A 22,361-nucleotide genomic window follows, 5' to 3' on the forward strand; every position below is an offset into this window, starting at 1 on the left:
GCTATGTTAAATGTAAAATGCATGATGTTACACATGACACTTCATCAGCCTTCATCAAGTCTATTTGAGTCTGTTAGTGATATGCTATTCATATTTGTCCCATTGATATTATTCTATTCTATATGGTGTTATCCGCGTATGTGCTATTCAAGTCTATTGAAGTGATGCTAGTCTTCGAGGCTATTTGTGTCTCTTCTATTGACTTATATTGATGTTGTCTTGTATCAATTTCTGAACAGATGTCGAGTCAGGGGGCTCCAGAGGTTCTCCTGGAGAACGTGGGTAATACAGGTGTGATCACCCTGAACAGACCCAAAGTCCTGAACGCCCTCAACCTGCCCATGATCCAACACATCTATCCCCAGCTCAAGGTATGGTGGAGGATGGGTTAACGCTATAACTACCACTGGGACAAGTGTCAAGGACATAAGCATGTTAAGTGCCATGTAATACTGCAGTGTGTGGCTGATCGTAAATGACTGCAGTTATCTCTGTTAGCTAACGAGTCAACGGAGATTTTCTCATATTGTCAGGCAACAAAAACACTTAGTCTACATCCTGAAAGGTGTATTACTATCATGCAGTTTTGACTCCTGTTAGAGTGACTAGGACTAGTGACAGGGGCAGCACTAGCACATTGTGAAGCGCTTTGGATAAAAGTGCTATATAAATGCAGTCCATATACCCATTTTCTCGGATGTGTCTGTTCCTTTGAGGTGTGATGTTCATGGGGAGTGTACCTATGTTCCCCGGGTTCTATCTTCCCCGCTCCTGCTAAAAAGGGTTCTTTGTTCCCCGGGTCCTATGTTCCCCGCTCCCGAAAAAGGGTCCTATGTTCCCTGCTCCCGAAAAAGGGTCCTATGTTCCCCGCTCATATGCGTAAAGTCGGCGAGTGCAAACCGCAATATCTCAAGGTTGTGAGACTTCATTGACAGACTGCATAAGGGAAAGCTCGAGTCTATAGGCTCAGATGCACACATTCGAGTCCGACAGTAAAAATAAATTATAAGTTGGTGACTGCGTGGCGGCAGCAGCAGCAACATGCTATCCATAATATTAAAGTTTTTCAGAGAGAGAGAGAGAGAGAGATATCAATATTTGCAACATTGACACAGCACAAATCGCCTCTGCCTATATAACCCACAGACATGCACAAGTTCTGTAAAGCCATTCAAATAAATTGTTTAATTTAGCTTGATATGTTTCCCAATGTTTTTTTATATTATATATTTTTTATTTAATTAATAGAGCATGTGGACTTATAGGCAATGAAAACAAATAGGCCTGCTTTAATGGCTTTCTTTAGCGGATAAATCACCTCCACCGACAGCTAATAGGTGGCAGTTTCTCACCAGTTCTTACTTAGACTACTTTGAATACCAAAATATAATAGCCTGGGGCTAGGCTACATATCAAGCGAAATTAAACAATTTATTTGAATGGCTTTACAGAACTTGTGCATGTCTGTGGGTTATATAGGCAGAGGCGATTAGTGCTGCGTCAATGTTGCAAATATTGATATCTCTCTCTCTCTCTCTCTGAAAAATGTAATATTATGGATAGCATGTTGCTGCTCCTGCTGCTGAATGTGTGCATATATCTAAGCCTATAGACTCGAGCTTTTCCTCATGCAGTCCGTCAATGAAGTCTCACAACCTCGAGATATTGCGGTTTGCACTCGCCGACTTGACGCATACGAGCGGGGAACATAGGACCCGGGGAACATAGGACCCTTTTTCGGGAGCGGGGAACATAGGACCCGGGGAACATAGGACCCTTTTTCGGGAGCGGGGAACATAGGACCCGGGGAACATAGAACCCTTTTTAGCAGGAGCAGGGAACATAGAACCCGGGGAACATAGAACCCGGGGAACATAGGCATGACCCCTGTTCATCTCTGCCTGTGGGTGTTGGTAGATAAAATTTATCTACCAACACCCACAATGGCTGGAGACATCTCTATTAGCTGTCAACAAAGTAATTGCTTCATACTTTTTGGCATTGTCAAGGTCTTGGAGTTACTGAGTCAGGTAGTTTTGTTCTATCCTGGTTGAGAACTTGCCTAAAGTGAAATCCATAAACAATATTTTCCTTTTATTATATACATTATGTATATAATTGACTGACTATCAACCACATTAATTATTAGGGTAGCACTGCACTGCCACAATGGCATGCATAAACCATGCATTTCTCCATTTCATGAACTTCAATTTAATTGACTATCCAAGTGAGGTGTTTGCTTCTTGCTGCGCAAACAACTGTATTTAAGGCAATCATTTTTATTTTTTCACCATTTACTGAGCTGCATTTAGCACTAAATGATGACAGATGCCATTAAGAATTAACTCATTGACATCAGTAACTCTCGAACTCTCAATTACCTGTATATGCAGGACCATTTTCCAGTTTGACATGCATGTAGACCTGGGCATCGATATTATATCGATATCGTGATATGAGACTAGATATGTTCAAGTTCTTAGACTTTGTATATTGTAATATCATGATATGGCATAAGTGTTGTCTATTCCTGGTTTTAAAGGCTGCATTTCAAAGTGATTTTCTGAACTTACCAGCTGTTCTATGATATCCACATCACTGATGATTATTTATTTAATGAGGAAAGGTAAAGTCCCACTGATTGTCACACAATGTGTGAAATCTGTTCTCCGCATTTGACCCATCCCCTGGGTGAGCGGTGAGCGGCAGCAGCGCCGCGCTCGGGAATCATATGGTGATCTAACCCCCCAATTCCAACCCTTTGATGCTGAGTGCCAAGCAGGGAGGCAAATGGGTCCCATTTTTATAGTCTTTGGTATGACTTGGCCGGGGATCGAACTCACAACCTCCCAGTCTCAGGGCGGACACTCAGACCACAAGGCCACTGAGCTGGTAAAAAAATTATCTCATTGTGTAAATATTTTGTCAAATCACCAATGTGCCTGCAATAAGTATAATATTGTTACACATCGAAGTATTTGGTCAAGTATATTGTGGTATTTGATTTTGTCCATTTATATCATGTATCGCCATTCAGCATAAAAATACGGAGATAATATGATTTTTTTTGTCCATATCACCCAGCCCTACATGCATGTCAAATTAAAATAAAATTCAGTTAAGTTTTGTTTTTGGTGAAGGCTTCCTGTAAGGTTGCTTTGATTTTGTTTTCTGTGATTATAGAAATGGGAGAAAGACGATGAGACTGACATGGTCATTATCAAAGGAGCGGGTGGGAAAGCCTTTTGTGCTGGTGGAGACATCAGAGGTAAGAAATGTCATTGTAGATCTGGGGCCTGGGGAGACTTGACATGCAATAGTAGAAATGTGTTGGTACATTGTTAAAATTGTCATTCCCTCCTAGTGGTCACAGAAGCTGGGAAGGTCGGAGATCCTCTTGCACAGACCTTTTTCTATGAGGAATACCTTCTGAACAATGTTATAGGTATGCTTGTTATATGCTTATCACTGATATCTGGTATATATTGGTGTTTATTCATATGCATTACTGTATAGTTTCACCTTTTGAAATTTCATCAGTTTGCATGTTTTGGATCACAGTTTATTTTGTTTTGACACATTTTATTCTGTCTTTAAAGGAAATTACAAGAAACCATATATCGCCCTTATTGATGGAATAACAATGGGTGGGGTGAGTATGCTAATCTTTTCGATGACGTTCTTTTCTCCTTTCTCTGCACATTTCTGATTTATTTATAGTTCATCTTAGGGATGTTCATTTTGAAAATTTTCCAAAATCGATAATTGGTGAAAATTAACGATCAATTATCGATTATCGATCATATTAATACTTAGAAAATTTTCAATATTTTCATTTTTTCCCCCCAATTTTTTTCAATTTTTTTTTACAAAATGAATGTCTATGGCAGAAAATACGAAAGACAACGTGTTCTCCTCAATGAACTCTTTTTTTCAATGTGTCTCCTCTCCAACACTGCTGTCCCCGGCGCATGCCGGTGTGAATTTCCCATGTTTAAAACAGTTTTGTTGGCACAAAGGCCCGTGCCCAGCCAGAAAACTAGAGACTATATGAAGCTCCACCTCACGTTAGTCGGCTGTGCAATGGAGTGGTGCGAGGAGGAACGAATTCCACCCAAACCTAGTCAATTTTTTTTTTTTTTTTTTTTTTAATAATTAAAAAATCGATCCAAATGCCACAGGATCGATTCCAATCCTTAACGATCAATTATCGATTTTCGATAATTGATGAACATCCCTAGTTCATCTGTTGTTGTTTTTTAGACGAGACTATTATAAATGTATCTACGGTATGTTGGATTAATCTAACATGGCTTCATTCTCTGTGTGTGGTCTATTCACATTGCAGAAGATTTTTGCATTATTGTCAGGCAACCAAAACGCCTACATCCTGAAAGATAGATTATTCTATCATGCAGTTTTGACTCCTGTTAAAGAGTGACTAGAGTTCTTTCTTTGATGTGTGATGTTCAAGTCTGCCTGTGGGTGTCAGTAGAGAGCTGTCTGCCCCTTTTCCTTACCAGCAGCCAGGTGGCCTTTGATTGGCTGAAATTTGAAGTGACATAGGTCATGTTGCTGGCACTCTTCTTTTTTTTTTACTCTTAATGTCAAGCTCAGCTGGAATTTGAATTGGCACCTTGCTCTACACTAAGCAAGATGATGAGAAGAGAGTGTGTTGCTATAGTACTCATTTATTGGACATCACTTTGAATGCAAAGGTCTATTATTTGTTATTGCTGTATTTATGTTCTGCTTACCTGGTCGGAGTGGATGTTTGACTTCTGTCCCTTGTGTTTTACAATCTGTCCCTTTTACCGTGACCTTGAGTATCATTTTTCTCCTGGGCTTCTTCCACCAAGGTCGCACACAGCCATCAGTCTCTACACGCTCACTTATATTCATGTTTTCTTCATAGGTTTTTAAATGCCAAGAGGCTGCAATTATTTGATTAGAGTGGAGAATGCTCCAGTGGTACTCTGGTGCTGAACCCGCTAAGTTAAATTGCACATTAAAAACATTTCATATTCAAACACAGCAAATATTAAGCAACATCTCAGTGTTTGATTAAAGGAGTTTTCTTGTTGGCTGTAAAACATTGAAACATCTGTCTCTGTACTATATTGCGATTTATCTCCCAACTGCAGTATTCAGCAAAATAATCACCATATTATTCGTCAATATTATGCAGCCCTACAAGGCACAAACAATGAGAGTTGGGTTTACCCCCAGCAGCGCTCATGAAAACACCTGTGCCATCAAAAATTAATTTTATAAGACACAGTAGTTTATTGATGTGCTCACCTATTAAAATGGGTATTTCAAGATGGGTATCTTTTCCAAATTTCGTTTCAATTTCTGCCTCAACAGGTTAAGACAAGAGATAATTTCACCAAAATTCAGTATAAAAATTGTTCAAAAACCAGCGTGAAATAGACAGGGCCAGGGTACTTTTCCCTTTTAAACCAAAAATGAAAAAACAAAACAAAGAAACAAAAAAACTGGCCCATTTTCTCGTTTTTAGTTTAAAACGAAAAATTGACACACTAAAAATGGCCAGCGGCCAGCAGTTGGCCTGCAGGCCGTAGATTGGCCACCCCTGGCCTAGTATGACATGCAAATGTATCTACATGTTTGCTGAGTCTGTGGAGGAGAAGGAAACAGGCGGCTGGTTTGGCTTTGACTGATTATGTTACACATTTGGGTTAATTGAAGAGAGCAGTCAAGTCAAGTTTATTTGTATAGCCCTAATTCACAAGCATGTCTCAGAGGACTGTGCTACACCTGCCCACATCCAATGGGACCTGATGAAAGTCCATGCAAACAGCTGCTCCATAGCCTCGCCACCTGGAGTGGGCGTTTTATGCAACGCTAATCTATCTACTGTATGCCTGCCTAGCCTTAGAAATTGTGCTGACAAGATGAAGTGTACTGCTACTAGCTGGGTGCTGTGCACTTCCATTGGTAATTTACTCTGTAATCTCATAGTATAGACATCCGAGTGAATGCCTTGCAGAAGATGAGGATCTTAGGAACTCAACCTAGGACAAAACGTTATTGATCTTTGTGGTGAAATTGCACCGTTGGAGCAGCAAAAGTAGTAGGATTCACCAGGGAAATTTCTTTAAATATGTATGACTAAATATGAAACATTTGTTGTGTATGTTCGGTATAAGTTCCACAAATATGAACACATGTCATAGTTGCAGGGGGAAAATCCTAGAAGCTGTGGCAAATCAATCATCTGGTTTACTCCTCTTTGGACAGTCAGGATGACGCCAGCAGACCCACTTACCCTCTTCCTTTGAAGGAGAGAGAGAGAGAGAGAGTCAGGATAATTCATTTGTGAGAGCAAGATTGAATGAAGTAAAAAAAAGACCAGTGAGGTAATTATGATTATTATTATTGCGTTTTTCCAATATGCAAAATAGACATACAAGAAAACAAAATAAAAGGAAAAAGAAACAACAACTACCCTAAGCCCCCCTCCCCCAAACACCCAGAGACAGGCCAGAGTACATGTATATTTCGCTAGTGTTCATATGTTGTGCCAAAATACCAAAATAAGCCTATTAGGCAGTGTCCACGGATCCTGCAGCAGTGTCCAGCAGGGTTTTCAGCAGCTAGAGGGCGCTGACAAAAAATAAATAATAAAAATAAAGAAAAAAATAAAGATATATATACACATATTATATACAGATAGATTGTTGAGGGTCGCATCAAGCATTATGGTCGCTCAAAGTCCGGAGGTAGTTATTTTTAATGTTTTTTTTTTTTAACCAAACAAGGAAGTAATAATACCCAAATAAAGAGAGTATTTTGCCTTTGTGATGAGGAGGATGCGGTACCATATGGTATGGTATAATGAGTGGACGACTCATTTCAGTTCATTGTCCCAATGGGAAAACATAAAAGCGGCGATGTCCTATCTGTTCGGTCAGCGCAGAGAGGACAGTAATGTTGACGTAAACCACCCCGGGGTGACGACTATTTGATGTGTGTAGTAATAAAAACAAGCTCAATCTATATATGGAATAGGAGCCTCTGTTCCCGAATCTGCTCTGTGCTGAGAGCAGAACTCCCACGTCGAGCGGGTATTTTTGCACCGGTGATCACAAACCACTGTCGAGGCATGTCATTAGCAGGTCAAAGACCACACACTTCCGCTCTCTCTCTCTCTCTCTCTCTCTCTCTCTCTCTCTCTCTCTTTAATAGGATAACACCCGCATAATTCAGTATTCTTCAAGTAGGAAACTAGAATTAAACCCCAGAATACTGAAGTGTGATTGTTATTATTCCATCTCTGCTGTGCTTTACATTTGAGCAACCATTGCTTTCTTTTGATTCTTTCCACAGTATCCGAGTTTCCTCTCGAGATTTCAAACATTTACATAGTGGGACATCGGACTGCACTACAGAGCAGAATGAAGTGTTTATAAGTCTCTCTGGCAGGGTTGGCGTAGCGGCTGCAGACGAGTGATGGAGATTTGTCCGGGGTGATTGATGTCTGTAATCTCTAACCCCCTGGAGAAAAGAGCTCTTGTTTGCTAATGTCCAAAACGCACGAGGAGAAGACAGGAGTTGCAGCCAAAAAGGAGCTTATTGTGGATTGTGATCCCTGCATGAAGGTTCTCATCTTGCACCTCTTACTTTGAAAGCAGATGCTTTTGCACAGGAGCGATGTAGGGCTGTCACTTTTTCCCAAAATACAGTTCGAACGAACTTTAATTGCCTGCAAAATGTTCGAATTCGAAGTTTTTTGGTTAATTAAAAATAAAAAAAAATAAAATGTTTTTTTGTTTGCAGGCCAGGCCACCGGGCATCGGCCCGACGTGTTAGCTTGGACGCTCACAGTCACAACACTGCCTCACAAACTTGGCTGCATCCAACTCGAGACAACTTTTCAGACCCTGGAGACAATCTTTCTCAGAAGAGACTAACGCGACAAATCTGGAGACTTTTTCTGACATGGGATTAACATTACCAGCAAGCAGCAGTTGGTTAATTTTGGTTAATTATTATTATTATTATTTTTTAATAATAATAATTTAAAAATAAAATCGAACACGTCAATTATACATTCGAACATGCCCTCCTCCCCCACATTCGAAGTTAAATTCGAATTTCGAATGAAAAGTGACAGCCCTAAAAAGCACTGCACCTGTTGTACACAGGGAATAATTTCTCAAAACTGATCCTGCGGTTTCTTTTCAAGTGTTTATACCTACTATCAATCACTCGTTTCTCGTCTCCCCTCAGAGGCTTCCACAAAAAGCCTACTCTCGTACACACCGAATGAAACGTTTATTTCTATATGTGCAAACAGTTCAGGACTTTTGGAAGTATTGCAGAGCACATCTTTTATCAGTGGAAGACAACCGGTAAACCAAATCTCCTAATAATGAGCGCTTTATGAAGCCTTCATTAGGCTTCCGTATACTTAACCTGTGTAAACTAACCTTGCTCGGTTGTAAAGTTTGAAGCCTATCTGTGAACAGGAGAGCTGTAAACATAATCCACTGCACACTTTTGTACATTTCCATTGTATACACCAGGTTCTGGAGACATGTTCTTATATGGAGCTTGGTGGCATCAGACCAGCACATCACAATGTTCCACTACTTTTATGGTGATGAATTCATCTTGGGGAATGTGAGATTAAACGCTCCCTCATTCCAGTGGCTGCATCCCATCGTCCCATCGTCCCATCTCTGTTTCTTTTTCCTTAGCCCTGAGCCTGAGGCTGTCTTAGCCCTGAGCCTGAGGCTGTCTTAGCCCTGAGCCTGAGGCTGTCTTAGCCCTGAGTCTGAGGCTGTCCGTGAGCCTGAGGCTGTCTTAGCCCTGAGTCTGAGGCTGTCCCTGAGCCTGAGGCTGTCTTAGCCCTGAGCCTGAGGCTGTCTCATCCCTGAGCCTGAGGCTGTCTTAGCCCTGAGTCTGAGGCTGTCTTAGCCCTGAGTCTGAGGCTGTCTTAGCCCTGAGTCTGAGGCTGTCTTAGCCCTAAGCCTGAGGCTGTCTTAGCCCTGAGCATGAGGCTGTCTTAGCCCTAAGCCTGAGGCTGTCTTAGCCCTGAGCATGAGGCTGTCTTAGCCCTGAGTCTGAGGCTGTCTTAGCCCTGAGCCTGAGGCTGTCTTAGCCCTAAGCCTGAGGCTGTCTTAGCCCTGAGCATGAGGCTGTCTCATCCCTGAGCCTGAGGCTGTCTCATCCCTGAGCCTGAGGCTGTCTTAGCCCTGAGTCTGAGGCTGTCTTAGCCCTGAGCCTGAGGCTGTCTTAGCCCTAAGCCTGAGGCTGTCCGTGAGCCTGAGGCTGTCTTAGCCCTGAGCCTGAGGCTGTCTCATCCCTGAGCCTGAGGCTGTCTCATCCCTGAGCCTGAGGCTGTCTTAGCCCTGAGCCTGAGGCTGTCTTAGCCCTGAGCCTGAGGCTGTCTTAGCCCTGAGCCTGATGCTGTCCGTGAGCATGAGGCTGTCTTAGCCCTGAGCCTGAGGCTGTCCGTGAGCATGAGGCTGTCTTAGCCCTGAGCCTGAGGCTGTCTTAGCCCTAAGCCTGAGGCTGTCCGTGAGCATGAGGCTGTCTTAGCCCTGAGCCTGAGGCTGTCTTAGCCCTAAGCCTGAGGCTGTCCGTGAGCATGAGGCTGTCTTAGCCCTGAGCCTGAGGCTGTCTTAGCCCTAAGCCTGAGGCTGTCCGTGAGCATGAGGCTGTCTTAGCCCTGAGCCTGAGGCTGTCTTAGCCCTAAGCCTGAGGCTGTCCGTGAGCATGAGGCTGTCTTAGCCCTGAGCCTGAGGCTGTCCGTGAGCATGAGGCTGTCTTACGGCGGGTTCACACATACGCCTAGAGCGACGCTTTAAGCAACGCATAAGCAACGCATAAAATGTAGGCGTCCTTGTTAACAGATGAGAGCGTTCACACAGACCGCTGCCACGCTGCGCTGAAGCCACGCTCTCGCTGCGCTGCATTTATCGTTTAGGCGTCTGTTCTATTTTTCAGCGTCTAGGCGCGCTGAACTGTCAAGCTATGCAGGAAGTGAGCAACAAGAATGGCAAAGGTGGCAGGCATGCATGGTGGGGCTATGTCTCGGATATCATTAACTCATTGAGTGCCAATGACGTCGATCGACGTCAAAGTAAATAGTGACGTTGAGTGCCAATGACGTCGATCGACGTCAAATGCGTTTTTTGATGGTGGGACGTGGATCAAAGCCTCCTGCATCTCCTGTACAAATATTGTAGCTATTGAAGGTGTATAACCTATTTTACGGACTCATTAGGTGGCGACAGTGCTCTCCAGATTAGAGAAAGGTCAGGAAAACAACAGGAAAAAGCCCTGTGATGAAAGAGAAACCGCTCATGCTGCAGCCAGAGCCATATAGATGGCAGCAGTCAATCCGCGCCCACAACTGAGCCCCTCTGCCTCTGTCTGTCTGTCTGCATAGTTTCTCCACACGATTAGCCGCCAGAAAAGCAGCACCCGACGCTGAAGGGCCAAACCATTCTCAGCAGTCCGGTTTGGCTTTTCCGTGTCGCGCTGGGAGCCGGCGCACAAAAACGGAGCACTCCGAAAATAGACTGGGTGCGTGAGGCTGTGTGTTAGTGTGGGGAGGAGTTTGCAGCTGAGGGGGGGAGAGGAGGGTGGGGCACGCAGGGCACCACACAACTACACCACGTCACTACATCAGAAAATATTAGCTTCAGACTCAGTGAATGTGCTTGAAATGCTTCATTTCACAAAAGGCGGAATAACTCAGCTTCTAATTTGAAAAGCCTGTTTTTGCTCAAAACAACCTATCTTCTCCGGCTCATAACTAAAGAACGGAAAATGGTATCAATAAACTTTTTTTTGCTGATGATACAATAGAGTCTCCTTGTTCTTTGTGCGTGTTCGGTGTTTACATAGTAATATCACACAATATTCTGTGGGCCTCGAGAAATCACTGAAAACGCTCTGAAACTCTGGCACTGGGAGCGTCCGTTCTCCAAAAGTGGCTGGCACTCAATGAGTTAAGCTACAGACCGAAATAAAATAGGCTGGTTAAAATTACAACACTTTATTGTTTGTGCACACTCCATTGTGCTATAGCCTATGTCAGCGCAAATTCATTCACATGATTACCCGAGGGAAAATAACAATTACAGCCGGCCAGGAAATAGACAGACATCGTCACTTGCACATTACAATAAAAAAGAGGTTTATATTACTCACCCATGCTGTAAATCAGATCTGAAAAGTGTAAAAAACCGCTGCTCATGTGATCAGCGTAGCGCAGAGCGGGGCTTCAGTGTGGCGTCCTGTGTGAACGCAAATAGGCGCCTAGCGTGCATGAAGCGATGCCTATATGCATATGCGTAGGCGTAGCTTAAGCGTAGCTTTAAGCGTCGCTCTAGGCGTATGTGTGAACCCGCCGTTAGCCCTGAGCCTGAGGCTGTCTTAGCCCTGAGCCTGAGGCTGTCTTAGCCCTGAGCCTGAGGCTGTCTTAGCCCTGAGCCTGAGGCTGTCTTAGCCCTGAGCCTGAGGCTGTCTTAGCCCTGAGCCTGAGGCTGTCTTAGCCCTGAGCCTGAGGCTGTCTTAGCCCTGAGCCTGAGTGTTGACACGTTGACAGAGGATCATGCTGTATTTCAGCTCCTTGGCTGAGAAGTCTCTGTGTGCCTGTGTGTCTGTGTGTGTGTGTGTGTGTGTGTGTGTGTCTCCTCTGTGTGCCTGCCTGTGTGTGTGTGTGTGTGTGTGTGTCTCCTCTGGTTGCCTGCCTGCGTGTGTGTGTGTGTGTGTGTGTGCCTGTGTGTATGTGTGTGTGTCTCCTCTGTGTGCCTGCCTTTGTGTGTTTCCTCTGTGTGCCTGCCTGTGTGTGTGTGTGTGTGTCCTCTGTGTGCCTGCCTGTGTGTGTCTCCTCTGTGTGCCTGCCTGTGTGTGTGTGTGTGTGTGTGTGTGTGTCTCCTCTGTGTGCCTGCCCTGTGTGTGTTTTTGTCAGGATCTAGCTCTTTCAGAACAGCAGCAAGTGTCGGCAGTGGTCTGTTCAGTGTCTGTCTGGTCATCAGATATTTTAATCTTCTGTGGTCATATGTCACCCAGCCCTAAGGCCAAGCCAGCAGCACTGTTCTGTAGCTCTGTGGCTGACAGTAAGGAGATGACAGCTTGTCTACTGTTATCACACAAACACAGCAGCAAACACACCGCTGCGTGATCGTTGACATGAAGGCAGCCCAGGCTCTCGTCATGTTAGTGACAGCCTAAACCTATCAATACAGCAGCACATTATTCCATTGTATTTAAAGGAAATGTTCAGCACTTTAGGACCTAGTGTATATATCATTTGTCTATATATCATGTGTCTGGATATTGACTCCCAAGTCAACTTGTCGGTTGGAATGGCGAGCTCAGTTACAGTCTTAAGTTAAGTGGGAGACTAGTGGATCCACCCGCAGACACCTGACAGGCTTAAGGTCTCATTATGCTTTCCGCATCAGCGAGGAACGCGAGTGTCCGCGCGGAAAAGTGACGTCAAATCAGCAGACACGCCCCTCCGCAAGGCTCCGTGCGGACGGTTTTCGACCGGCCGTGCGCACGCCGAATTTTGTAACTACGCGGACGGGCGGACAAAGTGGAGTTTTCAAGACTCGCGCTCAATTCCCCCTGCAGAAACCCACACAGAGTATACAAGCTCCACACGTTTCCTCGTCGGATTCCGTGTCTCTCATTTCCGTGCGGCCGGCCAAAGCGTCAAGCATAATCCAGGCTTTACCTGGTAAACCAGAACTGGCAACAGAGGCAAACTTGCAAGCAAGAACAAAAACTAGACTAGACTGTTGCAGAAGCTGATCTTACGATCTGACAGCGTGAAGGTGGGAGAGCTGATTCTTGTAGCCTTTGACAGTGACATCACATTCCAGTGTGACATCATCATTGGCATATTATGTCAGGTGACATCAATGATGATGACATCATCATCATTTCAGCAACATCTGACATCTTCAATGATGACATCACTGTTGGCATCTTTGGTGACATCATCATCAGCGGTGAGGATGATGAATCTGATGATGATGACATCAACTAACACTTGTTTGCATCGTAGGTTTACACAACCCTGCAAGTGTTTATTAAGTGTTTTTCAAGGTTTTATTGTTATGTAATATTTATTTAATTTGTCCATAGCACAAAATCACCATATTAGATATGTGGAGGGGCTGATTCAATTTTCAATATTCAATGTTTTGATTCAATATTGATCAATACCAATGACCCAATGATTACGGTAGGCTACTTTGGCAGGTACTGAGATTTCTGCCTTTCAGAAACTCACTTTCCAGTTCATACAGTTCGAAACAAAAGCTCCCTGTTCATTTTCAAGCCAAGAAAAGCAACAGCGAAAGAAGTATTATTATTATTGCATACATATTTCCATGGTGATATATTACCTCTTCACTAGACATTTTAGCTATCTTACTAATTTCTATTGTGGAAATGTAACTTGTGTATGTATGTACAGTATGTATGTGTATTGTTGTTAATTACACAAGAGTTGGTTAGGGGCTGTGCCAGAGACGTTGCAATAGAATAGAAGTCAAAAGAAGTCACATTATTTAACATCCAATTACTATTAATGGCAGAGAAGTGACTTCATAACAGGAAGGTTTAATCCCTGGACCAACTGAGATAGTCTGGATGGGGAAAGTGAATGAATACTCTCTTTATAACTGTCAGTTCAACAACAGATGTCTGAATTCATAGAAGTAATAAAAACGCCATTATTCTCCATTTCATGGTGAATGCCTTTTGGGGATTTATCCAGCCTGCCACCTTCCTCAGTCGTCTTTTGTCACGACCACCAATCATTGGCCTATTGGATTGTTCTCTGACCTGACCAGTAAATGACCCTGTAGCTAGGGATAGGAAAGTACTAGAGAGTCAGGATTCCAGCTTCAAGGTTTTGCGCACATTTCCCCAAAAGTAATCTTATGTTTTGTAATCATATTACTACATATATCTTTTTACTATCTGTCCATCTGTCTGTTCATCTGTCCGTCTACTCTGTTGCGGTATGATTATCCTTTGATTTGATTTGTATGTGTTGGAAATGTCCCCCCCCAATACTCCTCATTAACCGTCACCTCTCTCCCTGTTGCCCTAGCACAGTGGTTCTCAAATGGGGGTCCGGGGACCCCCAGGGGTCCGTGGCACTTTGCCAGGGGGTCCGCAAAAAGTTTTCAGGAAAATAAAAATAAAAACTTTTTGTGTGTGCAAAAGCTTCATACAGTAGTTCAACGGAAATATTTTATGCTTTGAATCTAAAATGGTTCATGGATTACATTCTAATCTCACAAACCTATCAATTTAAATGTCAAGCACGTTACCGTGGAAACAATTAAGCTTAGCCCAAAATCACAAATTAGAATGAGGGGGTCCCCGGGATATTTTCTATCTTGTGAGGGGTCCTTGGCTGAAAAACGTTTGAGGAACCTCTGGCCTAGCACACTCGTTATTCACACACATGCACTGACTCTGTTAAAGGGCAGGCCTGGGCCGTTTCTCAATACCAAGAATGCATTCTTGTTCTTGGGTTCTTGGGGAGAACGTTCTTGCTAGTCGTTCTTGGAAGAATTAACTTGCTAGGTCACAAGCACACATGACGCTGTTGGCAGTTTGAGACGATGCGTTCTTGAGAGTATTGCGCAATACCAGCGCAGAGGCCGCCTGCAGTACTACACAAATAAAAAGCTCAGCTGATGTAGATTCAGCCAATTGTGCTCTGGAACTTTTTGCCATTTTTCGCCATAAATGTTCGTAAAGTGGCACTTATTGAAACCTACTACCCTGCTTGTAGGCATCAAAAGTCATGAGAAATTAATTTAGTGATGAAATAAAACTTTAAATTGTAAAAAACTTTCCGGAGCTTATGGCGTCTTCTCTGCTGCGTTCTGCCTCTCCTTATGCCGAAATGCATGCTGGGATATCTGCCTTGCCAAGTTGACACAAGTCACTAACCAGAGCATCCTCGGTAAAGTGGGCATGTCGAGAACACATCCGGGAATTTTAAGCGTTCTTGGCGAAATGTGAACTTTGTATTGGAACAGTACTTGGGCTGCGACTGATGATGTTTCACAGGGACACAAGAACGCAAGAACACACAAGAACGCTTATTGAGAAACGGCCCTGGTGTTACGCGGGACTTACTTTCAGTCAGCATTTCCTGCCTTGAACTCCAGTTCACTTCCTCTCTCTGGACATGGCAGTTGAACTCCAGTTCATTTGCTCTCTCTGGACATGGCAGTTGAACTCCAGTTCACTTCCTCTCTCTGGACATGGCAGTTGTTAATGTTTTCTTCGTGCCCTGCTCTTCTCCTCTCTGCCTTTACTTTACGCCCATCTGTCTTCTTTTTCTGCCCCTTTTGATCCATGTATTGCTTTGTCTTAACCCTTTTCCCTCCACCTCCCTCTGCAGGGTGTGGGTCTGTCAGTTCACGGACGGTTTCGAGTGGCCACTGAGAAGACGCTGTTTGCCATGCCAGAGACTGCAATTGGTAAGACTGCCCAGCTGCACTGTCCCCTCTCCCGGCTCCGCTCTGCAGAATGCCAGTTGGCCCACATGATGATGATGAACGGGCATCCTTCCTTATGAAACTTTTTGAAAACTAATTGGATAAACAAAAACAACAAAAACATAAACTCAAAAATACATTGTCATCAAGGTTTTGTTTTCCTCCTGAAAAGCTGACATTTAGGAGATACAAGGTTTTCAACTGATAGTGACAATTATGCAAAAGTCAGGATAGATAACATCACTCTGATAGAATTGTAGGTTACAGGGAACTGCTCAAATGGCCTTGGGGGGGAAGGGGAGACAGTAGGCATTGCTCTTTATGGTCCCCTCTCCCTGTCAAAAAGAATTAGCCCACTCCAGTCTAAATCTTTCCAGCATCGACTTGTGTCCAGTGAAAAGCTGATGTTAATTAATGCATAATACTGGTGTAACTACAGGATAGACACAAGATGGTGGTGAAATAGGAGGGCTGTTTTTTCTTCTGATTAAGCTGCAAATGTCTCATTGACCCAAAAGGCAGGACTTGACATCCAAAAGTGCGGGAATATCAAAGGGTTGATTTTCCCAGAACCAATCACTCGTGACTGATGTATCCGGCCACCAGCGTATTTACCAACAATGGGCCTATTTCACAGCTGCCATTTTGTGTCTAATAGGCAGGGTAAACACAGGTGCAACCAACTCACTAATTAGGGCCCCAGCACTGGAACACTAACCTGACTCCGCCAGATGGGGCGGTATTGAGTCAGGTCAGGTTACTGGAACACCTAAATGGACTGGAAGTTGGAAACCCTAATTAATGTTTTGGTGCACCTGTGCTACTTCCTGCCTTTTAGACACAAAACGGCTACTGAGAAAAAGGCCTATTGCAAAGACATTGGTTAAGGGGGTGATTTTCCCAGAACCAATCACTCGTGACTGATGTCCAATCACTCGTGACTGATGCATCCTCCACTAGTGCAGGATGCCTCGCCCCTCCTTCGCTACGGGGGCTAAAAAGTCGCTCATCCCGATCGCACTCTTCTCGTCCCTGGCACCTCAATGGTGGAACGAGCTTCCACCTTCAGTCAGGACGGCTGAATCACTGCCGATCTTTCGGAAAAGACTAAAGACACACCTTTTCAGACTCCATCTGGGCCCTTCTTGAACTAATTTCTTTCTCTCTTAAAAAAACTAAAAAAAACTAACCTGAACTAAACTTGTACCAATGGTCCTTGAGAAGTTGTAGTTGTCATAGACTGTGTTGCATAGTTGATTGCTCTATTGCTGACAAAAATGTGTTATTGTAAGTCTTGCCTGGTGAGAGGCCGCCGGGGTAGAGGCTTCCTTTCTCCCTGTAGCGCAACTCCCGTCCCCCGCGCAGTGCATGCATGTGAGTTTGAGTACCAACAAAGTGATATCCATTCTCCTGGCCGATTGTCACATTTGCCCATGTACACTGTAGGTCATTTAGAGCAGAGGTTCTCAAATGTTTTTCAGCCAAGGACCCCTTACAAGATAGAAAATATACCGGGGACCCCCTCATTCTGATTTGTGATTTTGGGCTAAGCTTAATTGTTTCCACGGTAACGTGCTCGACTTTTAATTTGATAGGTTTGTTATTAGAATGTAATCCATGAACCATTTTAGATTTAAAGCATAAACTATTTTCGTTGAACTATGAAGATTTTGCAAAAAAATATATATACATTCTTTTTTTTTACATTACATTTACATTACGTCATTTAGCAGACGCTTTTGTTTTGTCCAAAGCGACTTACAATATCACAATTTGTCAACAGTACAGAAAACCACTATGCAACACAATCAATGACAGCCAAGATATTTTGATAGACTAGCACCATGTAGGAAGTAGTTTGAGAAGGAATGAGTAACATGTAGCATTTTTTTTTTTATAAAAAAAAAAAAAAAAAATTTAACCTGAAAACTTTTCGCGGACCCCCTGGCAAAGTGCCACGGACCCCTGGGGGTCCGCGGACCCCCATTTGAGAACCACTGATTTAGAGGCACCAGTATTTCATAAACTGTTTAAAAGTTCTGTGTATGGATTTAATGTTAACGTTATACGTTATAGCCTACTTCGGCTATGGGCGGAGGGCAGATATGCGGTCGCTATGACGTAAACTTGCTATGGAAACAGAGTCTATATCAAGCAGAGATGAGTAAGACCAGGTCGAGTAGAGCTGTACTGTGCTGTTATATGTGGTGGAAATGAGCCATTAGTGGTGAAAGCAGGACCAGAGACTGTTACCCCAGCCTCTGCTGGTTTACACCTGCTACTCTACTCTACTCTTGGGTCAGGTCGCCTGCTGGGAGTCGACCATTGGTACCCATGTTGCCAAGTTGCCTTTCATTTTGTTTGTTTTATTAAATCTTTGTCCTCCACCAAGGCGGGGGGTGGGGGGTGTATGGATGGATTAGCTAAAGCTAGCTGGTGAAGCTGGTGGACCAGCAATGCTGGGGCGGCGTTGACAATGAATGGGACTGGCCCAAGGGTGGAACTACATCACTGGTGGGGGACAACATGTTTACTATTTGCTCGTTTAGTTGGCTTTTATTCTAGCTGGGTAGTCACGTCAAAGGAGGTCTAACCGTGAAAGCAGACTCCAGACAAACATAAACGTTACAGGCCAACAACATACAATAATGTGTATAAAGTCAAAATATGGCCCGTCACATAAAAAGGTAAAACCATCAAAATCACATTTCCCCTATCTGCCTCGTCGTGCTCATCTGAGATTCAGAGACTTTTGCTGTCATGTCCGTAAAGCACGCTATTAAATATAATTTATGTAGGATAAGTTTCAAATTCAAAGTCACCCCCGCCCCCCAACATTACGTTTTAGAATAGAAACCCTTCAGTTGTGCCCTTATCCCCCCCACACAGGACTGGCTGTATGCAAGCAAGCATGAAGGAAGTGAGTAATAGTTGTTCCAGCCATTGAGGACACTCAGAAGTAAATACTCTTCATCTCCTTTTCTTTGTTTAGGGGAAGGGTTTCCTGCAGTAAGTCACAACGCCTTCTTCAGATAATATTTGCAAATACTTTTTATGGTTTGTTTTAGCCTATTTTGGTGCAGGGTGGGAGAGGCCAGATCAGGCGCATACAATGCGTGCCAAGAAGTTGAGACATTCACTGGAAAGGAGTTGAGCAGAAATTGAGCATACTTAATCATTTATGACAGTTTACTGTAGAGTATCTCAAGTGTCCCAATGCAAGAAACATCACCCTTTTTACTACTCAAATTACATTAAGATACTGCTAAGAATTATTTGCAAAAAAAACAATATTTGACTAAAGCATGAATCACACTGGTTTTGCGATGAGATGGAGCCAGTGGATTGAGCAGACAGCAGACATGTCCTCTCAGTGATTCACCCCATAAACATGGATAATGGGTTCTGAAGTGTCCTCTTGCATTATTGATGAGCAATTTGCCGCCCTTTGCTGGAGTTTCTGGACCAGACTGTGTAATCATCCATTCCATCCTGTCATTCACTGCTTCTCAACCTGCTGCGGATTCATTTGACATTTCATATTATATAACTGTCTTCACTCATTACAGCAATTTGCAGCTGGGGCCTGCTGACAAGTGAGGAATGTTAAATCCTATGACAACCACAATCATACAGAGAAATGACTGTATTCTTTCACCTACAGGCAAAACTACAATTATTCTTTGGAGAAAAAGACACTGTGTTTTGGGTTGACTGGGTCTTGGGCTCAGTGGTACTTAGCACTGTTGCTTCACAGCAAGAAGGACTGGGGTTCGAACCCCGGTCCGTCCCAGGTCCTTTCTGTGTGAAGTTTGCATGTTCCTCCCGTGTTTGTGTGGGTTTCCTCCGGGTGCTCTGGTTTCCTCCCTCGTGAAAAGACATGTATGCAGTGATGGGCAAGCTACTTGGAAAATGTAGTAAGCAAAGCTATCAGTTACTCTCGATTAAATATAGCTAAACTACATTGAAGCTATCCCCAGAGAAATGTAGCAAGCTAAGCTACGAGCAACATGGCAAAAGCAGCTTGCTACATCAAAGCTACTTTTTTCTCACATTGAAATCAACTTCTTGTCAAAGAACAACTTCCCACTAAACAAATAGGCAGGCAAAAAAAAACTCATTTTGATTGTTTATTATATGATAAAACACACTGAAACTTAAGGTGACCAGACGTCCCCGATTTTCAGGGACAGTCCCCGTTTTTGGTGACCTGTCCCCGGCTGGAGCTGTCCCCGAAAATGTCCCCGATTTTCTACTGGCGTCTGTGGTCAATATGACTCTAGCTGTAGTGGGCTCAATCTTAAATCTAGAGTGAAGATACTTATAGGCTATGAAACTAAGATCCACAGCATATTGGGAGCAACAATGCCATTGCTACCTTGTCGGGAAGGAAGGGGGCGAAATAATTAATTTTGAAAAACCAGCATGGTCAAATTTCAAAGGGGACCCCTGACCGCTCTCACCTCAAGATATCTCAATGAGAATGGATTCTATGAGTAGGCTACAAATGAGTCTCCCCTTTACAGACGTCACTGGCCAACCACTCAATCAGGAAGGTTGCGGGAGGCTTACGGGCGGTTAAAAGCATATAAAAGCATCACATGTCTATGTAGACTGTTGATCCAGACATCCAACAAGCGCACATGCTGCTTCCTGCTGGTCCAGGAAATCTTGAACAATGAAAAAGCACTCAGGACGACACCGAAAATACCTTTTGAGATCTGAGGCTTTTCATAAAACATTCGGCACTGTAGGTTCGGACAGTCACAGCCAGGCCTCATGCTGCTGGAGAACACTTTGACATTTTGTAAAGGGTCACAGTGAATGAAGTGTGTGTGTGTGTGTGTGTGTGTGTGGGGGGGGGGGGGGGGGGGGGCACCAGGGGCCTCTTCGTGAAGCCGACACTGTTTATTAATTTATTAATAAATGAAACGGGAATCATCCCCCTTTTCTATTTCATGGGTAATAACACTGGATATTTCAATGATATATTGATTGCCGGACTGTCCCCGATTTTCATTTGAGAAATCTGGTCACTCTCACTGGCACAATATTCAAAAACAGAACGTCTTCTTCATCACTGCCAGTGGCTCCCTCTGGCTCTGCCATCTTTCAAAGTTCGTTACTGATGTGACTTCGCTAGCACATGACATATTTTGCCCTACCCTTAACCAATCATCAGTCTTCATGCCTAAACCCAACCCAATCAGAGGCAGAGTAGTGCCGGGTCTTGCTGCAAGAGAGGCACGGGTGAGACAACAACACTTGTTGTCCGTCATAATGGAACTGGTCTGGAAGTGCTTTATTGGCTACACAGGCACACTTGACATATGCAATGTCTCCTCCTGTTTAATCCAAACCACAGCAGAAATCTCCACTGCATGCTCTCTGGCGAGTAGCTTGTAGCTTTTGCGGGAAGCTACAAGCTACTTGGGTCTATAAATAGCTTAGCTACTGAAAAAGCTCCTTGGTTCAAAAGTAGTGAAGCTACCACCAAGCTACTGAGAAATGTAGTTAAGCTATGTAGCTTCGCTACTTGTAGCAAGCTACTGCCCAACACTGCATGTATGTTAGGGTTAATACTCCTGTCAGTTCCCCCGGACCAAAGCACTGGCAAAAGAACTGGAGTTGGTCCCCGGGCGCTGTACTGCGGTTGCCCATTGCTCCTAGCTTCTAGGTAGGTAGTAGGTTGGGTTAAATGCAGAGGACAAATTTCCCCGTGGGGATAATAAAGTATACAAATACAATACAATACATTCAGAGCACATCTTGGCATATGAGTTTTCACTGATGCCATCAGGGCATCGGTATGCCTTCGCTTTCCAAGTCCTTCATCCCTCTGTTCGGCTGCTCAATACCTTATTTAGCACTTTTGTATTTGTGTGCATTCAACCCATTCTCACTCCCAGGGTGTCAAATGATGGCGATTTGAGGGCATCTGGGTAGTGTAGTGTAGCAGTAGATTCCCTGCCTACCGACGCGATGGGCGCAGGTTCGCATCCTCGTATTACCTCTGGCTTGGTCGGGCGTCCATACAGGCACGATTGGCTGGTGTCTGCGGGAGGGAAGCCGGATTGAGGGTATTTGTCCTGGTCGCTGCACTAGCGCCTCCCCCTGGTCGGCCGGGGCGGGCGGGCGGGCTGGAGGCCAGACTGATCCACAGAACGAAACAGAATGTGAGTTCACGATCAGTATAGTTTGACCAGGCTAAGGGCTAATAATGTACACGGCCTCCGGAAAACAGATGCGGGGCGGCTCCGGTACAGCTGTGAACAGATCCACACTCATGTAATCTGTCAGACGTATGCGGGATCCCACAAAAATAGAACAGGTGTGTAATTTTTCCCGTACGACATGTATCGCCCATCAATTAACATCAGCGAGAGTCGATCCAGCAGTTTTGCCAGATCCGCAACGCAGCCCCTAACGCATCTGGTCTGGTGTACATTGCCTGTAAGTGTTACCATGGCCTTCATGTTAATCTATTGCTTGTCTGATGGATTGACTGCTCTCTGTCACTCACACACGCACACACACTTCAAGGATACTCAGGTCATCCTCTGTACAGTTCACACACACGCGCACATGTGTGCAAAGCTCCTTCTGGGCTGTGAGTCCATCATAAATCTTCTCGTGACTCATTATACTGTGTAGTGTTAGTGTTGTAGGCCGTGACTCATTATACTGTGTAGTGTTAGTGTTGTAGGGCGGAGTGACTCATTATACTGTGTAGTGTTAGTGTTGTAGTGACTCATTATACTGTGTAGTGTTAGTGTTGTAGTGACTCATTATACTGTGTAGTGTTAGTGTTGTAGTGACTCATTATACTGTGTAGTG

At 44.0% G+C, this 22,361-nt stretch overlaps 1 protein-coding gene across 1 annotated transcript in view; it reads left to right on the forward strand.

Moving 5' to 3' along the window:
- Nucleotides 1-22,361, forward strand: part of LOC310781216 (3-hydroxyisobutyryl-CoA hydrolase, mitochondrial-like) — a 56,695-nt gene that overhangs the window by 893 nt on the left and 33,441 nt on the right. Inside the window, exons 3-7 of the mRNA XM_083641775.1 lie at nucleotides 240-371; nucleotides 3,187-3,271; nucleotides 3,368-3,448; nucleotides 3,603-3,655; nucleotides 15,428-15,506. Coding sequence (XP_083497901.1) covers nucleotides 240-371; nucleotides 3,187-3,271; nucleotides 3,368-3,448; nucleotides 3,603-3,655; nucleotides 15,428-15,506 — 430 coding nt within the window. The remainder of the gene's footprint in view (nucleotides 1-239; nucleotides 372-3,186; nucleotides 3,272-3,367; nucleotides 3,449-3,602; nucleotides 3,656-15,427; nucleotides 15,507-22,361) is intronic.

Source organism: Poromitra crassiceps (assembly GCF_964638095.1).
Source record: "Poromitra crassiceps genome assembly, chromosome: 8".
Classification (NCBI taxonomy): Eukaryota; Metazoa; Chordata; class Actinopteri; order Beryciformes; family Melamphaidae; genus Poromitra; species Poromitra crassiceps.